General features: G+C 43.5%; 1 protein-coding gene and 1 pseudogene across 1 annotated transcript in view; one reads left to right on the top strand and one right to left on the bottom strand.

Annotated features, from left to right (window-relative positions):
- The window catches only part of COL22A1 (collagen type XXII alpha 1 chain), a 327,228-nt gene that overhangs the window by 210,348 nt on the left and 96,713 nt on the right, over nt 1-20,167 (bottom strand). The window contains exon 5 of the mRNA XM_048837254.2: nt 8,186-8,297. Within this exon, the coding sequence (XP_048693211.2) occupies nt 8,186-8,297 (112 nt within the window). The remainder of the gene's footprint in view (nt 1-8,185; nt 8,298-20,167) is intronic.
- On the top strand, nt 2,300-3,043 carry LOC125633054 (exosome complex component RRP42-like; annotated as a pseudogene).

Below are 20,167 nucleotides of genomic sequence, written 5' to 3'. Positions count from 1 at the left end.
ACCAGATAGCAACTGTGAAAAAATGAGACAGGGGATGGGGGATAATAGGGGCCTATATAAGAAAAAGTCCCAAAAACGGGACTGTCCCTATAAAAACAGGACATCTGGTCACCCAAGGCTTGTGGGACTAAAAATAGCAGCGTAGATGTTCCTTCTCCAAACTCTGGAGCTTGGGCTTTGAAACCTAGGGAGGGAGGGTTGGTCTCAGAGCCCAAGCTCCAGGCTAAGCAGGAATGTCTACACTGCTATTTTAGTCCTGTAATACAAGCCCTGAAAGCACAAGTCAGTTGACCTGGGCTCTAGGACTTGCTGCCATGGGTTTATTTTATTTTATTTTATTTTATTATATTTTTTGCAGTGTAGACGTTCCTCTCTCTCCTGCTGTTGTCTCCCCCTCTCTCTGCTCAGCTTCCCAATCCCCCCAATCCCCCCGGTCCTGGAGCTGCTATCCCCCTTTGTTACCAACCACTTGGGCTCCCCACCCTACATCTCCTCACTCTGAGCCCTGGGCACTTTCTGGTGCCTGAAGCTCCTGTTCTGCCTCTGTCCCCCGCTCCCTGGAAACACAGCAGGAAGTGAGTTAGCTCAGCCTCTGTTATAGGAGACAGCTTTTCACCCCTCAATCCTCTGGCACTCTGACTGTTGAGTCCTAGTGCAGAGAGACCCATTCCCATCCAACCCATGTAATGAAAGCCAACCAGACCAACACATTGTCTCAGTTAACTTAGGGTTGGCAAATGATCACATTGACAGCCCTGGGGAGAAGATGTCCCTCGTATTTACCCACAGGACGGGCATAGCATTGGCAGGAGCAGTGTTAATATCTCCCTGACGGGCCCCTACCAAGGCCCTGATTCAGCAAAGCATTTAAGCACGTGCTTCATTATAAGTATGGACGCAAGTTCCATTAAAATCAACAGGTCTTAAGCACAGGCTTTGTTGAATGGGATGTGCTTAAAGTTTAGCTTGTTTTTGAGTGTTGGGCTGATGTGTTTGGCCCAAGTGCTTTCACTCAAACTTGGAAGCATCCGGTGGGGAAGTGGGTAAATGAACGTAACCTAAACTCCACATTCCCCAGAGGAGAAGGGGAAAAATTCCATTTACCCGCGTTTATCTTTGATTACACTACTGGATGTGTCCGTTCTTGACCTCTCTACTAGGACCGCCTGTGTGGCTCGGTGGATGCCTCTGTGCTAGGAACTGGGCTGAGAACACTGACACATTACATAGAGGCTGCTGAACAGTGCGTGATGTGGATTTAAAGTGGTGGAAAGCTGTAATGACCTGTTACCAGCGCCCCCCCCCCCCCCCCCCCCCCCCGGCAACCTCAGATGATTTTTTTAAGGCTCCGAAGAACAGGCTGTAAGTTCCTGGTGTGCACAGCCTTTGTGCCGAAAGCAAACCTAAAGACACCACTGTTGCTCAGAAGTTATGACAAAAGCTGGAGCTGAAGTCCTTTGCCCCTGTGTCTTTTTTGCAAATGCAATAGCTCATAAATAACAAGAGCTCTGTTGATGAGTTTTCATTTATTTCCCTTCTAAAAACATGGATGTCCATCAGGTGGCTAACTTGGGTTTTTGGGAATCCAAGTACTTTGAGTACAGTCCCCAGAAATGTTTTATTTCCCTGCCTTCACCTGAAGCTGAAATGAGCTCATGATCCATGCTACAGAGCATCTGAAATCCTGCTTTACAGGTTGCCTGGTATCCACAGGGAGCTTGCTGTTGATTACTGAGTTTATAATTCTGAGTACACAACTGGTCACAAAAGAGCTCTCTATGAAGCTCCAAGCTGGGAGAAATCCCTAGTGCAGCAGGTTAGCTTATGAGTTAAGTAACCCAAATTCAAGCTCAGGTGAATCGCAACCTTGGCTTACAAAAAATGAGAACCCACATCGAGAGGACTTCCTGGCTCCGCCTCGATTTCTCATCACCTTCCATTTGCCATGAGAACAGCAAATCCTCCATCCTCAGCCTTCACACCACAAAGAGAAATGTTAGCCAGCTTTTGTTCCTGACACCAAATGTAACACAGGTGTGTTGTTTGCTTGTGCAGAATTACTGACATTTAAGATATTTTGGAAATTAGCTGACAAAAATTAAACAAAACACTGAAACGTGAAGGAAAACACCTGTAAACCCAGACTTGTAGATCACTAAATATTTAGGTCATTGAGCCCAGTGAATCAATTCCAGCCCAGCCCAGCAGTGGTTAAAATTCACTCACATTTGATGGCCATCCAGCCATCTATCTGAACCGAGGCTGGTGGGTGTCATGCTACTTCCCTATTATCTACAACATGATCATCACCAGGGTCAGATTGCACCTTCTAGCCACAAAGCCTGTGGAATAAGGCTCTAGGGGAGGAAATCTCCATGAGAAACCTTTGTAGATGCGGAGATGGGGCTTGCTCCCCTGCAGAATAGGCTGTGGGCTCACTCAGTACCCTGTTGATCTCCTGGGAAATCAGCAAGAGGCCAGGGCCATCTGTGAAGGGACCCTAGGCTGACTTGCAGGTTCTGTGGCCTGACATGTCCCCCCCCACCCCAAATTGCCAAGTTTCCAAGTCCCCAGCAGCTAGATTTTGTTATTGGAATGTGGTGGCAACCTCTTTGATGCAATCTCTATTGCAGTGAAGGCAGCTCTCTTTAATACAAGGAAACCCAAAGTGCGTGTTTTGGAGGATGAAGAAGGATCAAAAGAGATTGAGCTCTCCGATGCCCCTTATGACTGTATTTGACTTAATGTGGATAACATACCCTGTACCATCACATTAAGCAAAATTGGTTGTAGGCATGTGGTTGATGCTACCCTTCAGGAAGAAACTTGCTCTTTGGCCAGCCTGCTCCTTTCTGTGACCAGCAGAGGTACCCTTACGTGTATGAAGAAATTGGGGAACAATAGTCTTGATCCAGAGAGTATCTTTGAGATGATGGAGACAGGAAAATGGGTAGGCAAAACATTGCACACTTCCCTACAGAAGATCTTAGACAAAGAAGAGAGTCTGGGGATAACACGACAGAAGGTTGGATTCCTAGGATGAGTTGTTTCATCAATGCAGATGTAAATTTTCAAGTTATTTTTCAAAGCATGATCTTGTCAGTTTGTATATGAAATAAAGGATATTTTTGGTTAAAAAAAAACAGCCCACTTAAAAGGAGCAGCTTGCTGCAGAGGGTGCTTTGGGAGAAAGATAATAAAACTGTAGCTCCAGGTTGAACTGTCTTTCTTCAGACTCTCTGCAGGGCTGGAAGGAGGAAGATGTGCTGCCCTGACCACTCCCTACCCCTCTGCCCCATATGGATCCCAGGGCCCATTGAATGCTTTCTGTAGCATCCAGGTAGACAGTGCCACAGAGATAGCATAGGGTGCAGGGAGATTTATGCAAGGGTCTGCGGGGCATGATTTCCCCCTTTATCAGGCTCATTCTCAGGGAGCAGCTGTCCACATCACAAAAGCCACTACTGCAGTTCTAATCGGAGAGGCCAGTTACTGAATGAGCCATGGAGACTGAAATACCCTGTCAGCCTTAGAGGTGGTCCATACAAGTTAGGTTTGAGGCACCAAGGAAAGTTTGCACTGCTTTTGCCCACCCTGCATCCTAGGACTCAGTTCAGCAAGGCACTTAAGCACCTGCTTAACTTTCAGCAAGTGCTCAAGTACAGAAGTACAAGTGCTTTGCTGAATTGGGGCCCTACTTCTGCAGATGAAGAGGATTTCACTCTTCAGGGCCACCAGTTTGACACCTTTTCCAAGCACAAAATTCTCATGTGTAACATTTTTTTTCCAAATGGAAACTAAAACCATTTAAATAAATTACTCAGTACATTAATTAATTAGTATCTAATTATGAGAAGCTGCCATGAATTGATTAACACTATTACTAATTATTTGGAGGAAGGAGTCTTTGTTTTAGTGCTATTCATAATTTCAGTTCCTGGTTTTATGTAGGTATATGTGATTTCATTTTCCTTGAGTGATATTCCTGTGGGAATCTTCCTAGAACCCACAATATCTTAGGCTGCTGAAGACAAAAGTGGAATATACTAAAACCTCCTGGAGCTTGAGTTTGTTTTCCTTCCAAACCACAGGAGCTTGCAGGTTAAAATACAGAAGAAGTGTGAACATTGGCAGGCTCTTTTTAAATTTCCTTTTCTTTATTTGTTTAAAAAGGGAAATTTAGTAATTGCCAAAAAACTGTTTCAATATGGATAGTCCTAGGGAGAACAAGATGGCAGCTATGTTAAACAAAATGATGCAGCATGAGCAGAAGCAATACAAGAATTCCCCAAGTCGCAATGCTAGTGAGGCACTTCAAATGCCTCAGAATGTAATGCTAGCCCCTCGCCCAGTCAATGGCTGGCAAACTTGCCCTGATCCAAAGCCTGTTGAAGTCAATGGCAAGGCTTCCTTCAACTTTAGTGGGCTTTGGATTATCCCCATTGTCCGCAAGGGTGATGACCCGTGTGAAATGTGGTAGTTGGAGCTGTGATGTGGATAAGTGGCTACTGGGAACTGGCCTCAGAACACCAACTCATTTTACACAGGCCATTGAATGGCCATTCAATGGCCACAATTTCAGGCACAGGATGCCAGTGTTGCCTATTAGCCACTGAAATCAAGACTTAGATACCTAATTAAGGGACATGATTTTCAACACTGCTGAGCCCCCAGCAGCTGCCACTGATATCAACGGGCGCTCCTGAATACTGTTGCTCGCAGGCAGGGAACAAGCAAGAGCCTAGAGCAGTTTCTTCACCCAGCAAGAAATGCCTATCAGTCTCATCACTATTCTGCTTTAATTAATTTTCTTCCAGCTAATCTGTCATCTCAGCTAAACAACAAGAAAGCACGAAGACAGAGTTCACCACAGAGATTGCCACTGCAATGCTGTGCCTGCAAATGCCCAGATACAAATGGTTTTCTTGCTTTTAACCTTGGGGCAATTTTTGGTGTCTGTCACTATAGACTAAAAATCCCTCCTTAACAGTTTGTTATTGAGGAAAGAAGATGAACCCTGCGCCTTGATAAGACAATGACATGTATGTGGGTAACAATACTCGCTAAATAGCTCTAATGGCAAAAATTGCAATGAGTCCTGGATGCCTCTAGAAGGGTCCTCAAAGCTTATTGGTACCTACCTCAAAATAATGAATGGATTCGCTTCAGGGAAGTCCTGTCCTCCTTAGCTAGTCTTCACACCCAGATCAGCATTACTACATGATGAATACCCACTGAACACAGCTAAGTGACAGATCTAATATCGATGCCCTGAATCCATCACTCAGTCATGCATCACACACATCAGTCACACTGCCCCCATGTTGTCCTCTCTGCCTTAGGGTTTTGTGTTAGTGGCCAATGCTATAGTATCTCAGCCTTATCTTGGGGTCTGAAACCAGATTGAGAAAGACAGAAAGCTAACCCTGTCCAGATAACACCACAGGAGCTTGGCAACTAACTTCCAGAACATGTTCCCCAGACAGGGGGAGGTTCAAGACTGGCCAATAGCTCAACAGAAAATCAAAGTTAAGAGACACCTCCTTCAGCACAAGCCAAACCTCAGCATATTTCAGTAGGGATGGCACTATGCCTTCTTCTAAGGTGTCCGAAGTGAGAACTCCCATCTAATTATAAAGTGCTTCACCGCTGGCTTTCACAAGCTACAACAGAAAGGGATCCTGGACACAGGCTATTCACAGTACCACCGGAAACCTCTGCACAGGGGATGTGACCAAGTTAAACCAATGCAGATGTATTTGCACCCGTCATTCTAAACATGATTGGCAAAGAGATGTGCAAATTCTTTCCAGCACAGCAACGTCAAGTCTGATTCAGGGAAGTGACTTTCTAGCTGAATCACACTCTTCATGGCTCTGAACAGCTACCCTGGAGCATTATTTAACACATCTCTAATAGATTCAAGGAACTTCTGTTCTCCACACAGACTCGATGGAAGCTCCTGCTCTCCTCCTGATCAGTCTCTGAAAACTGTTTCCATGTCTGTCACTCTCCCTGAGTTAATCATTCACTCTCATATAGACCTTTCCATCCATATATCTCAAAGTACCTTAAAAAACAGGATCATCCTCATCATTATCCCCATTTTACAGATGAAGAAACTGAGGCACGGAAGCAAAGTGGCTTGCCCACCGTCACTCAGCAAGTCAGTGTCAGGGTGTCAAATTGTTGCTAATTGTATTAGGGGCTTCTTTGAATGGACTCTTTTCAGATTATAGATCACAAATCATCCAAACACTTCAAGCACATGAGTGATCCCATCTCCAGTCGTGAGTTATCCCATCTCCTGCGAGGGCCCTACCAAATTCTCGGCCATGAAAAACATGTCATGGACTGTTAAATCTTGTCTTTTGTGTGCTTTTACCCTCTACTATACAGATTTCATGGGGGGAGACCAGCGTTTCTCAAATTGGGGGTCCTGACCCAAAAGGGAGTTGCAGGGGGGATCACAAGGTTATGTTAAGGGGATCGTGGTATTGCCACCCTTACTTCAAAGCGGGGCAGCTGGAGAGTGGCGGCTGTTGCCCACCTTGAAGGCAGTGTCCCACCAGCATCAGTGCAGAATACCATACCAGGCCACCCTTACTTCTGCGCTGCTGCCTTCAGAGCTGGATGGCCAGAGAGTGGCGGCTGCTAACTGAGGGCCCGGCTCTGCAGGCAGCAGCGCAGAAGTAAGGGTGGCAATACCCTACCACGCTGTCCTTATTTCTGCGCTGCTGCTGGCAGCCCTTCTGCCTTCAGAGCTGGGCTCCCGGCCAGCAGCCACCTTCTCCAGCTGGCCAGCAGCAGCACAGAAGTAAGGGTAGCAGTACCACAACCCGTCCCCTCCGCCCTCCAATAATCTTGTGTATTGGGGGGCGGGGCGGACGGGTTGTGGTACTGTATTTGCCCCCCTCACAACTCCTTTTCGGGTCAGGACCCCTACAACTACAACACCATGAAATTTCAGATTTAAAGAGCTGAAATCATGAAATTTATGACTTTTAAAATCCTATGACCATGAAATTGACCAAAATGGACCATGAATTTGGTAGGGCCCTAAGCATAGCAATTAGGCGCTTGCTTAAGTCTTATGGGAGTCAGACTTAACGTACCTGCTTAAGTGCTTTGATAAAGAAGTCTGTGATTACTCATGCCCTTAAGGCTAAGCAGGTACTTAAGTTATTGCTGAATCTGGACCATGACAAATTTAGGCAGGATTTAAACAAACAAGCCACAGCATAGGTGAAAGACTCTGGATCCCTTTCTCATTTTCCTGAGTCATACAGAATTAGTCTAGTCCCATAATACATAGAGCAATTATATATACATTTCACATAGTGACCAAGGTTTATTTAGTGCAATGAATTCATCCCCCCCATTCCTAAATTCACTTACCCTGAGACTTGGCATAATTTACGGACTTAAAACTTTTTTCCTATAGCCATATTTTCACTTTTTATTTTTATTTTTATTTTTTTTCTAGGTAGAGGGCGGGGAGGGGATCAATCCAGGTTGCTTCCAAGATGACCAAACTTATGAAATCAAAGAAATGTAAATGGCCAGAGTATCTCCAATACACAATGAGCCAAGGAGAAGAGTCAAAACAGATTAGAAAAAATAACTCTTATCCAGAAGAAGGAAAATAATTAATATTGATTTTTGTAATATTAAATTTAAAACAATCACTGTGAAAAAAGTTAATGAAGACAATTCAATCCATTGTTCCATAGGCACTCAATGAAATTATGCACTCATTCTTCTCAAGGCTAATGCTAGCAGAACTGATATGACAGGTTGAAGAGAGCCCATTTTGATGGACTGTGACACAGCTGGCAGCCTCATGTTATAAAAGCCTGAGTACTGAATCCATGTTGACAGAGGATTAACTGCTGTTCATTCTTTTAGGAGGTTAAGAAACTGTATTAGCTGCCTGATAACTACATCCACGGGGAATCAGTCTCCTGCAGTTAGCAAATACACACCTTGGTGAAAGTGCCACCAAACGCTCATTTTAGACAGGAGTGATTAATGGGGTTAGAACCTAGGCTCCAGGGTGGCTTGTGACAGGGCATTGCCAGCAGAGTTGAATGGGCAACTCAAAGCCAGCAGAAACTCCTTTATGCATTTCCTAGAGAAGCACAGATATCAGAGGCTCAAGTGAAAAGAAGACCAGGAAACTTACTCAGTTTTCTGCACGATGGGGAAGCTTCCAAGTCGTACATAAGAACTCTGAATTCCATTGTCTTTCCTTCCAAAAATCTCCTTCACGCTGAACAAATCCACCAGGTCAAACCCTGTCCCAAAGTAGATAGTAAAGACAAGGCTGTGATCAGGCTACCGTTCAAACAGCAGAATAATGGGGCAAGCATTCAAATTGTGGTCTGGTGTCTCTGTAAAACCATGGTTGCTGCACTTCAGAAATGGGTCCAATTCCGACTTGGAGAAGCTTGAACATAATTCCAGAGTGATTTAGTCTGCCAAATTACTCCAAAATCAGAGTGATAAACACATAGGAAGAGAAAATCAAACTGAAAAGTGCCTTAAAGAGATCAAAATGACATTTTACATGCACTTATGATGATTATTTGTATTACCGTAGCGCCTAGAGGTAGATGAGATTCAACTAATCTATGAGAGTCACATAGTTAAGGAGGAGAAATTAACAGCCCAGATAAAATCTAGGACAGCCTTTTCATAGAATCATAGAATATTAGGGTTGGAAGAGACCTTAGGAGGTCATCTAGTCCAGTCCCCTGCTCAAAATAGGACCAACACCAACTAAATTATCGCAGCCAGGGCTTTGGGCCTTAAAAACCTCTAAGGATGGAGATTTCACCACCTCCCTAGGTAACCCATTCCAGTGCTTCACCAACCTCCTAGTGAAATAGTATTTCCTAATATCCAACCTCCTCCATTCAGTAAGGGTCTCACATGTTCCCTGATCTTCTTCTTGTTGCTAACATACATGGAGAAACCCTTCTTGTTACCCTTCACATCCCTTGCTAGCTGCAACTCCAGTTGTGCCTTGGCCTTCCTGAGTACACCCCTGCATGCTCCAGCAATATTTTTGTACTCCTCCCTAGTCACCTGTCCAAATTTCCACTTCTTGTAAGCTTCCTTTTTGAGTTTAAGCTCACCAAAGATTTCACTGTTAAGCCAAGCTGGTCGCCTGCCATATTTGCTATTCTCTCTGCACTTTGGGATGGTTTGTTCCTGTGCCTTCAATAAGGTACTGCCAGCTCTCCTTTTATTGAAGAGCAATTAGTCCAAGGGCTTGTCTCCACACGATTTCTGTACCAATTTAGTTATACCAGTTTAGAACCAATCCCACCCAGATAAATTGATGAACCCTTTGTATGGATGCAGTTATACCAATTTAGAGGTGCTTATATTGGAACAGGTTTCAGAGGAACAGCCGTGTTAGTCTGTATTCGCAAAAAGAAAAGGAGGACTTGTGGCACCTTAGAGACTAACCAATTTATTTGAGCATGAGCTTTCGTGAGCTACAGCTCACTTCATCAGATGCACATCCGATGAAGTGAGCTGTAGCTCACGAAAGCTTATGCTCAAATAAATTGGTTAGTCTCTAAGGTGCCACAAGTACTCCTTTTATATTGGAACAGCTTATGATGATAAATTTACACTAGGTGTTTCTACCAATTTAACTACATCAGTTTTTAAACCAATGTAGTTAAATTGGAACAAAAACTGTGTGCAGTCCAGGCCCAGGACAGAGCTATAGGTAGCAGAAGACAGCAAAATACAAACCTAAAGTATGTTGTCTGTTGCTGGGGGGAGGGGCACCTTTTCAAGGTGGCTGATCCTTTCGTCTTGCATGAGTTTTCCTGGCTCTCAGTAGCCTTCCCTTCTGTCCACTCTGCTACTGGACAATCAGGAGGTTAAATAAGGCAGCTAAGATACTCCCAGGGCCTTAGGGCTTCATCCCATAATCACTTGGGTGACAACTCCATTGACAGACCTTCTAACATACTGTCATCAGCCATGATTGCTTCTATAAATTCTAGGAAATAGAGATGACCAGGGACTTGAAAGCTCCCTACTGGCTATAACATAGAACCAGCATGACCTGTCCATACAAACTCGCTGATAACTCATTTCACCCTGCAGCACATATTTTTCATTTACACCAAACATACTGACGTGAAGAAGGAGCACGAGTGTTGTCTGTGAGAAATGGCTTGCATTGATTGGTAAGGAAGCTTGTTAGCTGTCCACAAAAGCTAATTTGTGAAGGGGCAAGTTGGATCACTGCCAAAGCTGCTACACAATTCCAATTCAGCATCAGCTGCCAGACTTTTCAAACTATGTAGGAAAAGCTCTGCTATGTAGGTACACGTTATGGTGATGAAAACTTCCTCTAAGTATTTCCATCATTAGCCTCAGATGCCAAACATGCTTTAATCTTTCCCTGACAACTCAAGCAAACATCCTTATCTTAAGGGACTGTTTATGGCTTTCAAACTGTTACAGTCGATGCAAAGGAAGTGTCATACTCAATCAATCACTTCATCTTGCTGAAATCCCTAAAAGAGAGCAGGATCAGAACTGCTTACACTCATAAAACAATATAATGAAACAGATAAGCAAGCTTGTTAAAGCTACTTTGCAAATAAAAGTTAACTATGATAATTTGTTATTGTACAGCATGCAGGTAAATTACAGCAGAATCTCACAAATTCACATTAAAGATTGGTGCATTGCAAATTACGTTTATTTTGGAGAATTGACGAGTAAATGAACAAACAGTGAAACAGAATCAATCTCGCTTAGCAAAAAATACTTTGTTCATTTTCCACGACGACTGTACTTGAAATTATATTTTTATGATGCTTCAAAGCATATTAGCAAAGATCCTGTGGGGTATAACTTTCAAAAATAATGAAGATTTTTTTAAGGAGGCTGCGCTGTGTGGTTTCCCATCATGGTTTTCAACTAATAAACTGGTAAGTTTAAGATCGGAATAGCAAGTATTAAGGGGTTTATTTTTAACTAACCCATCCATTTGCTACATAAACCCCCCTTAAAGAGACACCATCACATTTTCAAATGAAAATTTTGCATGTACATGTAACACCTATGATCATTTTTAACTGAAGAAGAATAATATATATTTTCTCTATTTCTTCCCCAGATTGTTTACTTTGTGTGTCTGGAAGCACTCTGGAAAGAATCCATCCCTTTCCTGATGCTAGATCCAGTGCAGAGACAGAGAGGAGACTACTTGGGGCTGTAGGTTCAGACCTCTGCTCAAGCTACAACTCTCTGGTCTGCCCTACAAAGCACCATGATTAACTGACTCCAGAGTGCTGAGTACACTGCTAAGGGATGGAGAAGTATGAAACTTCCCTTGAGAGCCAGCAAGTGTCTCCTGGCTTCCTTGAGCTTCCTCTGGAAAGCAATGAGTCATGCAGCATAGGGCTGTTCTTAGTAGGCACAAACCTAGTCCTGGAAGAGAATTATACAGATCTTAGACACATCTCTTAGCTTTCTGACCTTTTTCATGAGTAGAACAGGCAAGCGCACTCCATCATTGGATAGCATAGTGCATGGATACACTACTGGTTCACCATTAAGTGTGGTAGACTTGAGCAGGGAAGATGAATTTGCCTGTGTTTGATTTAAAATGTGGCTTGCCACCATCAGCACAGATGTGGTTAGCTGGATGGCTTCTGACTCTGAGCCATTTAATCAGCAATGCTATAAATGTGGCAGCTAATGAGATGGATAATACTCTTTGATCATCAGGAGCCTACTTCATTATGGCCACTAAAACATGAGGCTACTGAAAACATCTAACCTGATTAAGTCTCATGAAAAGCAGTGTACCCTGGTCAGACCAATAACATTAGAACAATGACCTGAAAGAAAGGCTCTGTTTCACAATGACAAACTTGACTAGGAAAGTAATTTCTTAGGCGCTGCTCTACTGATCAAATCAGCCCGATGTCTCTTTATTTGCAGTAATAACTCTTTACAGGAAACAGCCCATTACTCCGGATGCAGACAGCACAGTCTTACTTAGCTATTGCAGGAAGAAAGTAGCCAAACTGTGGCACTGGGCACCATTCACTTTGTCCTAATTGTAATATTCAAGAGCACTTCCTTTTACAACGGAGGTGCCCAGTCTGTGGTCTGAGGATCAAATGTAGCCCTGCAGTTCCCTAAATCATGGCCCAGAGTCACTATCTTCCTTCATTTGCAGAGTGTGAAGGATTAGAACTGCTCAACTGCAATGTTTCTCTGTTGATGAACCTCTATTAATCTACCAAGGAAGATGCAAGTATTAGCAAATATAGATTTCTTCAGTTATTTGGAGGGATTTTTTTAATAAAAGTTTATATTCAGGCACTGTGTTCCAGGGGACTGAGCATGGAACTAGGAACCCCTAAATTCTGTTCCAGTTCGGAAAGTGACCTGTTACGTTGAGCATGGACAATTTGCTTATCCGATCAGTACCTCAGTTTCCCCATGTCTTTCTGGCAGTCAAAAGCAACTTGTATATCTAGAGTAATTGTCAAATTCAGAGGACTGACAAAAACCCAGCATACACAAGTTATATTATTCACGAGTATTTCAACTCTTCAGCAAAGACAGCAAACAGCAGCAGCGTAAGCTTCACAGAGATCATTAATTCCACTTTCAGAAATCCACTAAGCAGTTTGAGTCAGGATCTTTAGCCAACAGCAGCTTCTCTGTCTCCCAAAACAGTGTAGGCTCCATTTAGGGTTGCCATCTTTTGAGTATGTGTGTGTGTGGGGGGGGCATTTCATGCAAAACATTTAAAGGGCTAATTTGCATAAGTCATTTTTAAAACAATTTGCTGATATTTAAAAGTAACTTGTAAGGAGTTTTTTAACATTTAAATTCCTTAAAAGCCTGAAGATTTAAGTGCCTTGGGAGTACACTATAGACTAGGATTCGTTTAACAGAGCCTCTTGCTATTAACTGATTGCCTCTTGCCCTTGCTTCCATATATACTACAGATGGTTTTCATGTGCTCTTCGAGCTGACCTAACTCTATTTCAGCTGAAGCCATAAGGAGTTTTACCAATGACTTCAGTGTGGGAGAGTCACGCTCATGCTGAGTGCTTTTTAAAATCCCACCCTACTGTAAGAAATAAGGATCAGGCAGGCTACTGTCCTGTAGTCCCAATACTTTGTACAAGGCCCCCCTCCCCCACCTATGGTATAAGGAGGCAGGAACTTAGATGGCCATAGGTTTGTAACAATATTAAAACATTCTTCATCTGTACCACCAGGAGCCACCATTCACACTGATGATTTACTTTGCACCATTTCTTCCATTTGGAAGGTACATTTGGATGGGTCAGTTTCCCTTTTCTTTATGGTCAACTGCATTTTCTGGTTCTTCTGCTGTATCACATAGGAAACATTAGGGAGTCCTACCATTGCAGAACAACCTCCAAACTACAGCTAGAAAGTCTGGATTTTGATCTGAATTCCAGCTTCAGCAAATTTGGGAATGTGAGAATCAGGAATTTTGGTTGAGGCCTATCGCTAATGTATGCCCAGAAAATGACCTGATTATCTCCTTCTCTCTAAACTGGAGATGCTCATTCATTGAAGCCTGTTCTTCTAGAACATCTGCCTGAAGCATCAGCAAAAGAGAGGGAGAGGCACATCTGTAGCACCAGCAGATAAAAGTGGAGAGAACGGTCCTGGACAAATAAGGAGAAAGCAAAAACAGTGAGAAGCTGAGACTGAAGAGACAGTATAAGAAATGGAGGATTCAAAGCCATGAGCAAACAGGTAATGGAGAAGAGATGGAGACACAGAATCATACAATATAGAGGAAAGGACGGCTTTAATAGAATAGCCAGCTTTCTGTAACAACAAGAAATAAATAAGACCACAAAATTGTTTCCAAGGCACCATAGTTCATCACCTGATCCCATGTTCATAACACTCCATTCTATATTGTATTGTTCTATTTATCTCTTTCAACCTATTCATTCTCTCTTATCCATTTACCCCTCAGTTTTCAGCCAGTTGCTAGTGGTATATTGAGCCACATTCAAAGTTGGTTTTGACATTCAACTCCTTCCCTCGTACAAAAGACTTTTCTATGTTGAGGGCACTCTGCATTTTCTGAATGATGGACATTTGGCTTGATGCCACTAACCTCCTTTCTGCTTCTTTCCTGCTTCAGTGAAACAAGATTAAACAAGAGTTAGTTATTCCTTTGATGTTCTTGTAGGCCAGACAGGCTTGTGCCAGTTGAACTTACCAGAACTATTTATAGTAGATGCCAATTTTAATTAGTTCCTATAGTTTAAAAACTAGTTTGGATTCCATTAGATCTGTGGTGGTGTGAATTCCCTTGGAAGTTGGATAGATGGCGCTATACCACACACACGTGTGGCAATATTAATGTGACAGTTTGGGAAAAAACCTCGCCTTTTGGTGTGGCGGGCATGCAGGCAGAGTAATGGAGACAGGGAGCCCCATGCATTTAGCCAGAGAAGAGTAGCAGATTGGGTGGAGTTCTGTGCAGGTAGACAACACAAAGGTGCGGAATCAAAGAACTCTGCACCGATAGCCACAGTCTCTAGTGTTTTCTTGCATGACTTATTTTGTATTTTTATTGTTTGTTTTCAATAAGTGACTATTGAGGGTGTTTGAGAAAAGCTCCATTTTGGGGCCTAGCTTCATAGGATCTGATTGCTGGTAGTGTAGAGAAACACTGCTACATGGAGAGCTCCAGGAGTACTATGTTTCATAACAGATCAGATCCAAAACCTACTGAGGTTAGTGGAAAGACTCCGAATAACTTCAATAGGTTTTGGATAAAGCTAATATGAGAAAGGGTGGTGAACACACTCTTTTGAACTAGAATGTTTGCTTTACAGTTTTGTTGGTTCTGAGATACCAGGATGATGGACACATCAGGATTACGTTAGCAGTAATCCTGTCATTTAACGATATAATGAAGCAGATCACATGAAAACCATTCACACTGGCCAACCTAATTTATCTCTGGGAATACCTGCTTTCACTTTTCATTGCATGGGCCCAGCAGCCAGACAAGCCCAGGTGAAGACATGGATGTGTTTGATTTGTTAGTGTGCAAATAAAGTTGGTTTCCAGGAAAGTTTTTTGATTTTTTTTACTATCCACACAGACCTGACTACTGATGTAGTGTGAGTATCCCTGGATAGTTCATGCATTCTTTGTGTCTGAATAAAGAATTGGAGTCCATGCAGAGCTGGGATTCAGTTCCCACTACCAGAGGACCTCCGTTCATGTACTCTGAGCTACTATTATTAAACATACTGGGGTTCCTTCCTGGGCAATTAAAATTCAAATGTGGCAAGTACATAAGTAACTGCAATACTAATTCCCCTTGTTTATGAGAGTCTTTGAGTTTTGCTTTCCTGATGCCTATCTGTATATGATACGGACGCATACTAAGGGTCCAGTTAGATAGGCTTTACCCACATTGATAAGCCCTCACTCAGGTGAGTAGTCCCATTGAAGTCATCAATGTAAGTAAAGTTTGCACAACTGGACCCGAGGGATGGGGGGAAGGGAAGGGAAGAACCTGGAAGTTGCACGTAGGGTATGTCTAGACTCCAGTCCCTGGGTGCGACTCCATCTCAGAAATGACATATCCAAGCTAGCTTTTATCTAGAGCGGTGAAGCCATGGTAATTGCCCAGCGTTCTGGGTACCTCTGCACAGCCTGCACTGATGTTGGCGGTGCTGCAGCTTCACCATTGCGGGGCCTGAGCTAGCTAATTTAAAGCTCGCTCAGGTGTGTCGGCTCAAGCTGCCATTACACCCAATGACGGTAGTCCAGACACACCCTGCGTCACTGTGCGATTGTGGGGATGTCGCATATGTGCCTCAGTTGCCTCATCTGTAAAATGTGACCGTTATTTCCCTACCTCACATGGTTTTCAGGAGATGAGAGGATATTAAAAGGTCCCCAAATGTTGGCAAATCTGGTGGAGATCCATCCTATCAGTTCAAAGCTCTTCACATTCAAAGTGTTGCGCTATAATATTCAGATCAGCTAAGGGTTAGTAAATAAGTGGTTAGCGATCACATCTGGTGCGACAGACCGTCTACCATGACCTATTATAGGTATAACAGTGGGTGGGGAGAGGGAAGGGGAAACAAACTGGACAGTGCCTATACAAATTGCTAGCTATATCCTTGCCACATGTGTGCGGTGTAGCTGCCAACCATTGTGTTTGTGCATCGACTCTATGTAGCCAGGGATCTGTTACAGACCTCTGTTGCTATTCTAGTGTATCCCACTTGCCTCCCCAGGGGATTGCCTAAGATGACTAGGATATTGGCAATTTCCAATGCGGAGTGCACAGGGAAGGTAAAAACTGATGTCACACCAGGACCCCCTGAACAATGAGATGAGCAACTTTGCACTGCAGTCAACTTTGCATCAGCTGGCGGTGGCTTTTCTCCTCAAGGAGCCATGGTATGCATGCTCCTCTTCCCTGCTGCCACGGCATGTTTCAGTGTCAAATATAAATAGTTTAAGTAATATTATAATTAGCTGGTGAGTCACTGGCATCTTTGGAATTCAAACCCTATGCTGCTGACCACTGGACACCAGAGAAGCGCTGACAGTCAGTCACAGCCATCTCTGTCTATAATTGCAGGCTACTGGGTTTTACAGTCTTGTATTGCTTCTGCGGCACAATGCCCAAACAGCCTTTACTGAGTTATAAATACATGGAGATTACAATACAGTGGTGTTTGGCTTGTTTGTGCCCAGAGATTTCAGTTGTGGGGAAGTGAGTCTCCAATTAGGCTACTGTGGTCAGTACTAGAGTACAACCCAGAAAGCAGACAGCCTGGATGTTCCTTGGCAATGCCCCTACAGCACAGCGTGCTTTCATTTACACAGGAATTGGCGTTAATTCAGTCTTAAAATTCCATTGAGATCTTTAAAAAAAAAAGGAGTACTTGTGGCACCTTAGAGACTAACCAATTTATTTGAGCTCAAATTGGTTAGTCTCTAAGGTGCCACAAGTACTCCTTTTCTTTTTGCGAATACAGACTAACACGGCTGTTCCTCTGAAACCTGTCATTGAGATCTTTGGTATTGAGACGCATGTATCTTGTCTTCCCTTGCAGATTTCCCTTGCTGGCCAGCATATGATCACTTAATTCAGGACTGTTTCCGCCAAAATGTGGCTAATTCTTGGGTTTGTTATTTAACCCAATGTTTTTTCCGTAGACTGTCCAGATGTCTTAGATTCCTAGATTCCTAGGCCAAAAGGTGCCATTCTGATCATCTAGCCTGACCTCTTGTCATTGGCAGCATTAGCGGCGATCCCTCAAGGTCAAGGACGATCTCTTTCACAGGTTTTATTTTTCATGGGTCCTTTGGTAACTGAGCAGTCCGATCCTTGAGCCGCAGCCTCATTAGTAGACATTGCAGGTGACGTTGGAAGTCATGGTTGGGCCACGATTGCGGCATGATAGTCATCTGTCCTTTCTTTTCTGGCATTTTTCTGAGGCCAGGACAAGGCAATTTTCCTCAAAAGTGGACCTTCCTTCTCTGACAAGTCTTCGCCAGTTATCCCTATCCTGGGCTACTGTCTCCCAGTGCGTGGTGTCGATGCCACATCTCTTGATGTGTATCTTGAGGATGTCTTTAAAGCGTTTCTTTTGGCCTTCCTGTTTCCTTTCTCCTTTGGTGAGCTGTATGCTTACCAAAACAATTGCTGTACGCCCATCAGGCAGGCGTACATAGTGCCCGCTCCACCTCAGCTGGTGCTGGATAATCAGGGTCTCAACACTGAACACGTTGGCCTCTGGGAGGACACTGACATTAGTGCAACGATCCTCCCACTTTATGTTGAGGATCTTCTGAAGAAAGTGCTGGTGTTGGTGTTCCAGATTTTTCAGGTGTTTTCTATCGGTCACCCAAGTTTCACAGCCATAGAGGAGAGTTGGGATTACCACCGCTTTATAAAATAAAAGTCTAGTGTGTGTTCTGATGTCGTGATTGTTGAACACCCGGCGAGACAGTCTGCCAAAGGCAAGGCTGGCACAATGAATTCTGTGCTGAATCTCAATGTCTATGTCTGCCCTCTGTGAGAGATCGCTGCCAGGATAGGCCAAGTGTTCTACATTTTCCAGCTCTTCTTTGTTGACGTAGATCTTCCTTGCAGGGTCTGATGATTGACTGGGAGCTGGCTGGTGAAGAACGTTTGTTTTACCGATGTTCAGAGTTAGCCCTAGGCTTTTGTAAGCTTCAGAAAAGCAACCAAGGGCTGTTTGTGGATTCTCCTTTGAGTGTGCAACTACAGCAGAATCATCTGCGTACTGGAGTTCGGTTATTTTTGCCGATATTATTTTAGTTCAGGCACGGAGACGAGAAAGGTTGAAGAGGTTGCCGTCAGTCCAATATTGGATGCCAATGCCCTGTGGAGGCAGTCTTGGGTTAACATTTTCATAGCTGCTAAGAAAATGGAGAAAAGGGTGGGTGCTGGTACACAACCTTGTTTTACGCCAGTTCAGATGACAGAGGGCTCAGAGGCAGAGCCACTGCAGAGGATGGAGGCAGTCATCTGGTCATGGAGGAGTCTTACAATGGTGATACATTTGCTTGGGCAGCCAAACTTTGACATGATTTTCCACAGAGTCTCACGGTTGACAGAGTCAAAGGCTTTGGTCAGATCGATAAAGGCCATATACAGCTCCAGGTGTTGTTCTTCACATTTTTCCCTGGCTGCAAAAATCATGTCAGTGGTGCCTCATGATGGTCTGAAGCCGCACTGGGGCTCTGGAAGGAATTCCTCTGCAACAGGGAGCAGGTGATTCAGTAAGTTTCTAGCAAGAATCTTCCAAGAGATGGAGAGGAGGGCAATGCCTCAATAGTTGCCACAGTCGGCCCTGTCTCCCTTTTTGAAAATGGTGACAATGTTAGCGTTACGTAAGTCAGCGGGGATTTCTTCTGTGTGCAAGATTTTGAGGAGCAGGAAGTGAAGCTTGTTAGTGTTTCTCCCCCCACTTTGCGTACTTCAGCTGATATCCCATCAGGACCTGGTGCTTTATTGTTCATCATTTGCTTCATTGCTTTGCAGAGTTCCTCTGGTGACCTCTTATAGAACACAGACCACAGAACTTTACCAAAAGAATTCCTGTGTGAACAAAATGCAGCCAACTATCTCTTTTAAGAATTTAATTGAGCATTTATTGTTGTGGATAAGTGTAATTAATTAATGTATGATGGATAGGTGTAAGCAGGATAGGGTCAGATGAGTATAAGGCTGACAAGCTTTTATAAGTTTCAGAGTAACAGCCGTGTTAGTCTGTATTCACAAAAAGAAAAGGAGTACTTGTGGCACCTTAGAGACTAACCAATTTATTTGAGCATAAGCTTTCGTGAGCTACAGCTCACTTCATCTGATGCATACTGTGGAAAATACAGAAGATGTTTTTATACACACAGACCATGAAAAAATGGGTGTTTATCACTACAAAAGGTTTTCTCTCCCCCCACCCCACTCTCCTGCTGGTAATAGCTTATGTAAAGTGATCACTCTCCTTACAATGTATATGATAATCAAGGTGGGCCATTTCCAGCACAAATCCAGGGTTTAACAAGAACGTCTGAGGAACGGGGGGGAGGGAAGGAATAAACAAGGAGAAATAGATTACTTTTTATAATGAATCAACCATTCCCAGTCTCTATTCAAGCCTAAGTTAATTGTATCCAATTTACAAATCAATTCCAATTCAGCAGTCTCTCATTGGAGTCTGTTTTCGAAGTTTTTTTGTTGAAGGATAGTCACTTTGAGATCAGAAATCGAGTGACCAGAGAGATTGTATAAGTGATGAGTGTGTATGAAGTATATAAGCAAAGTAAGGCTATAATGCAAAGTTTGCAGGCTGAAGTCTGTAAGATTTCATCTTAGCCATGTTAGTCTTTGGGCCTAAAGAGGGGGACATAAGTAGGTGACCCAGGAATGACCCTGTAGCAGTAAAGTTACAAGTTTACTGTAAAGAATATGCCAATGGGTGATGTTTGGGAAAATATGCCCCAATATACCTCTCTAGAATGCAAGGCACTCAATCATAACATCAGGAGAAATTCTGCTGTCAACGCAGATTACCATGGGGACATGTGTATGTAGATGCTAATG

The sequence above is a fragment of the Caretta caretta genome, chromosome 2 (assembly GCF_965140235.1).
Source record: "Caretta caretta isolate rCarCar2 chromosome 2, rCarCar1.hap1, whole genome shotgun sequence".
Lineage (NCBI taxonomy): Eukaryota > Metazoa > Chordata > Testudines > Cheloniidae > Caretta > Caretta caretta.
Note: the sequence above shows the minus strand (reverse complement) of the source record. Positions and strands in the feature narration are given on the sequence as shown.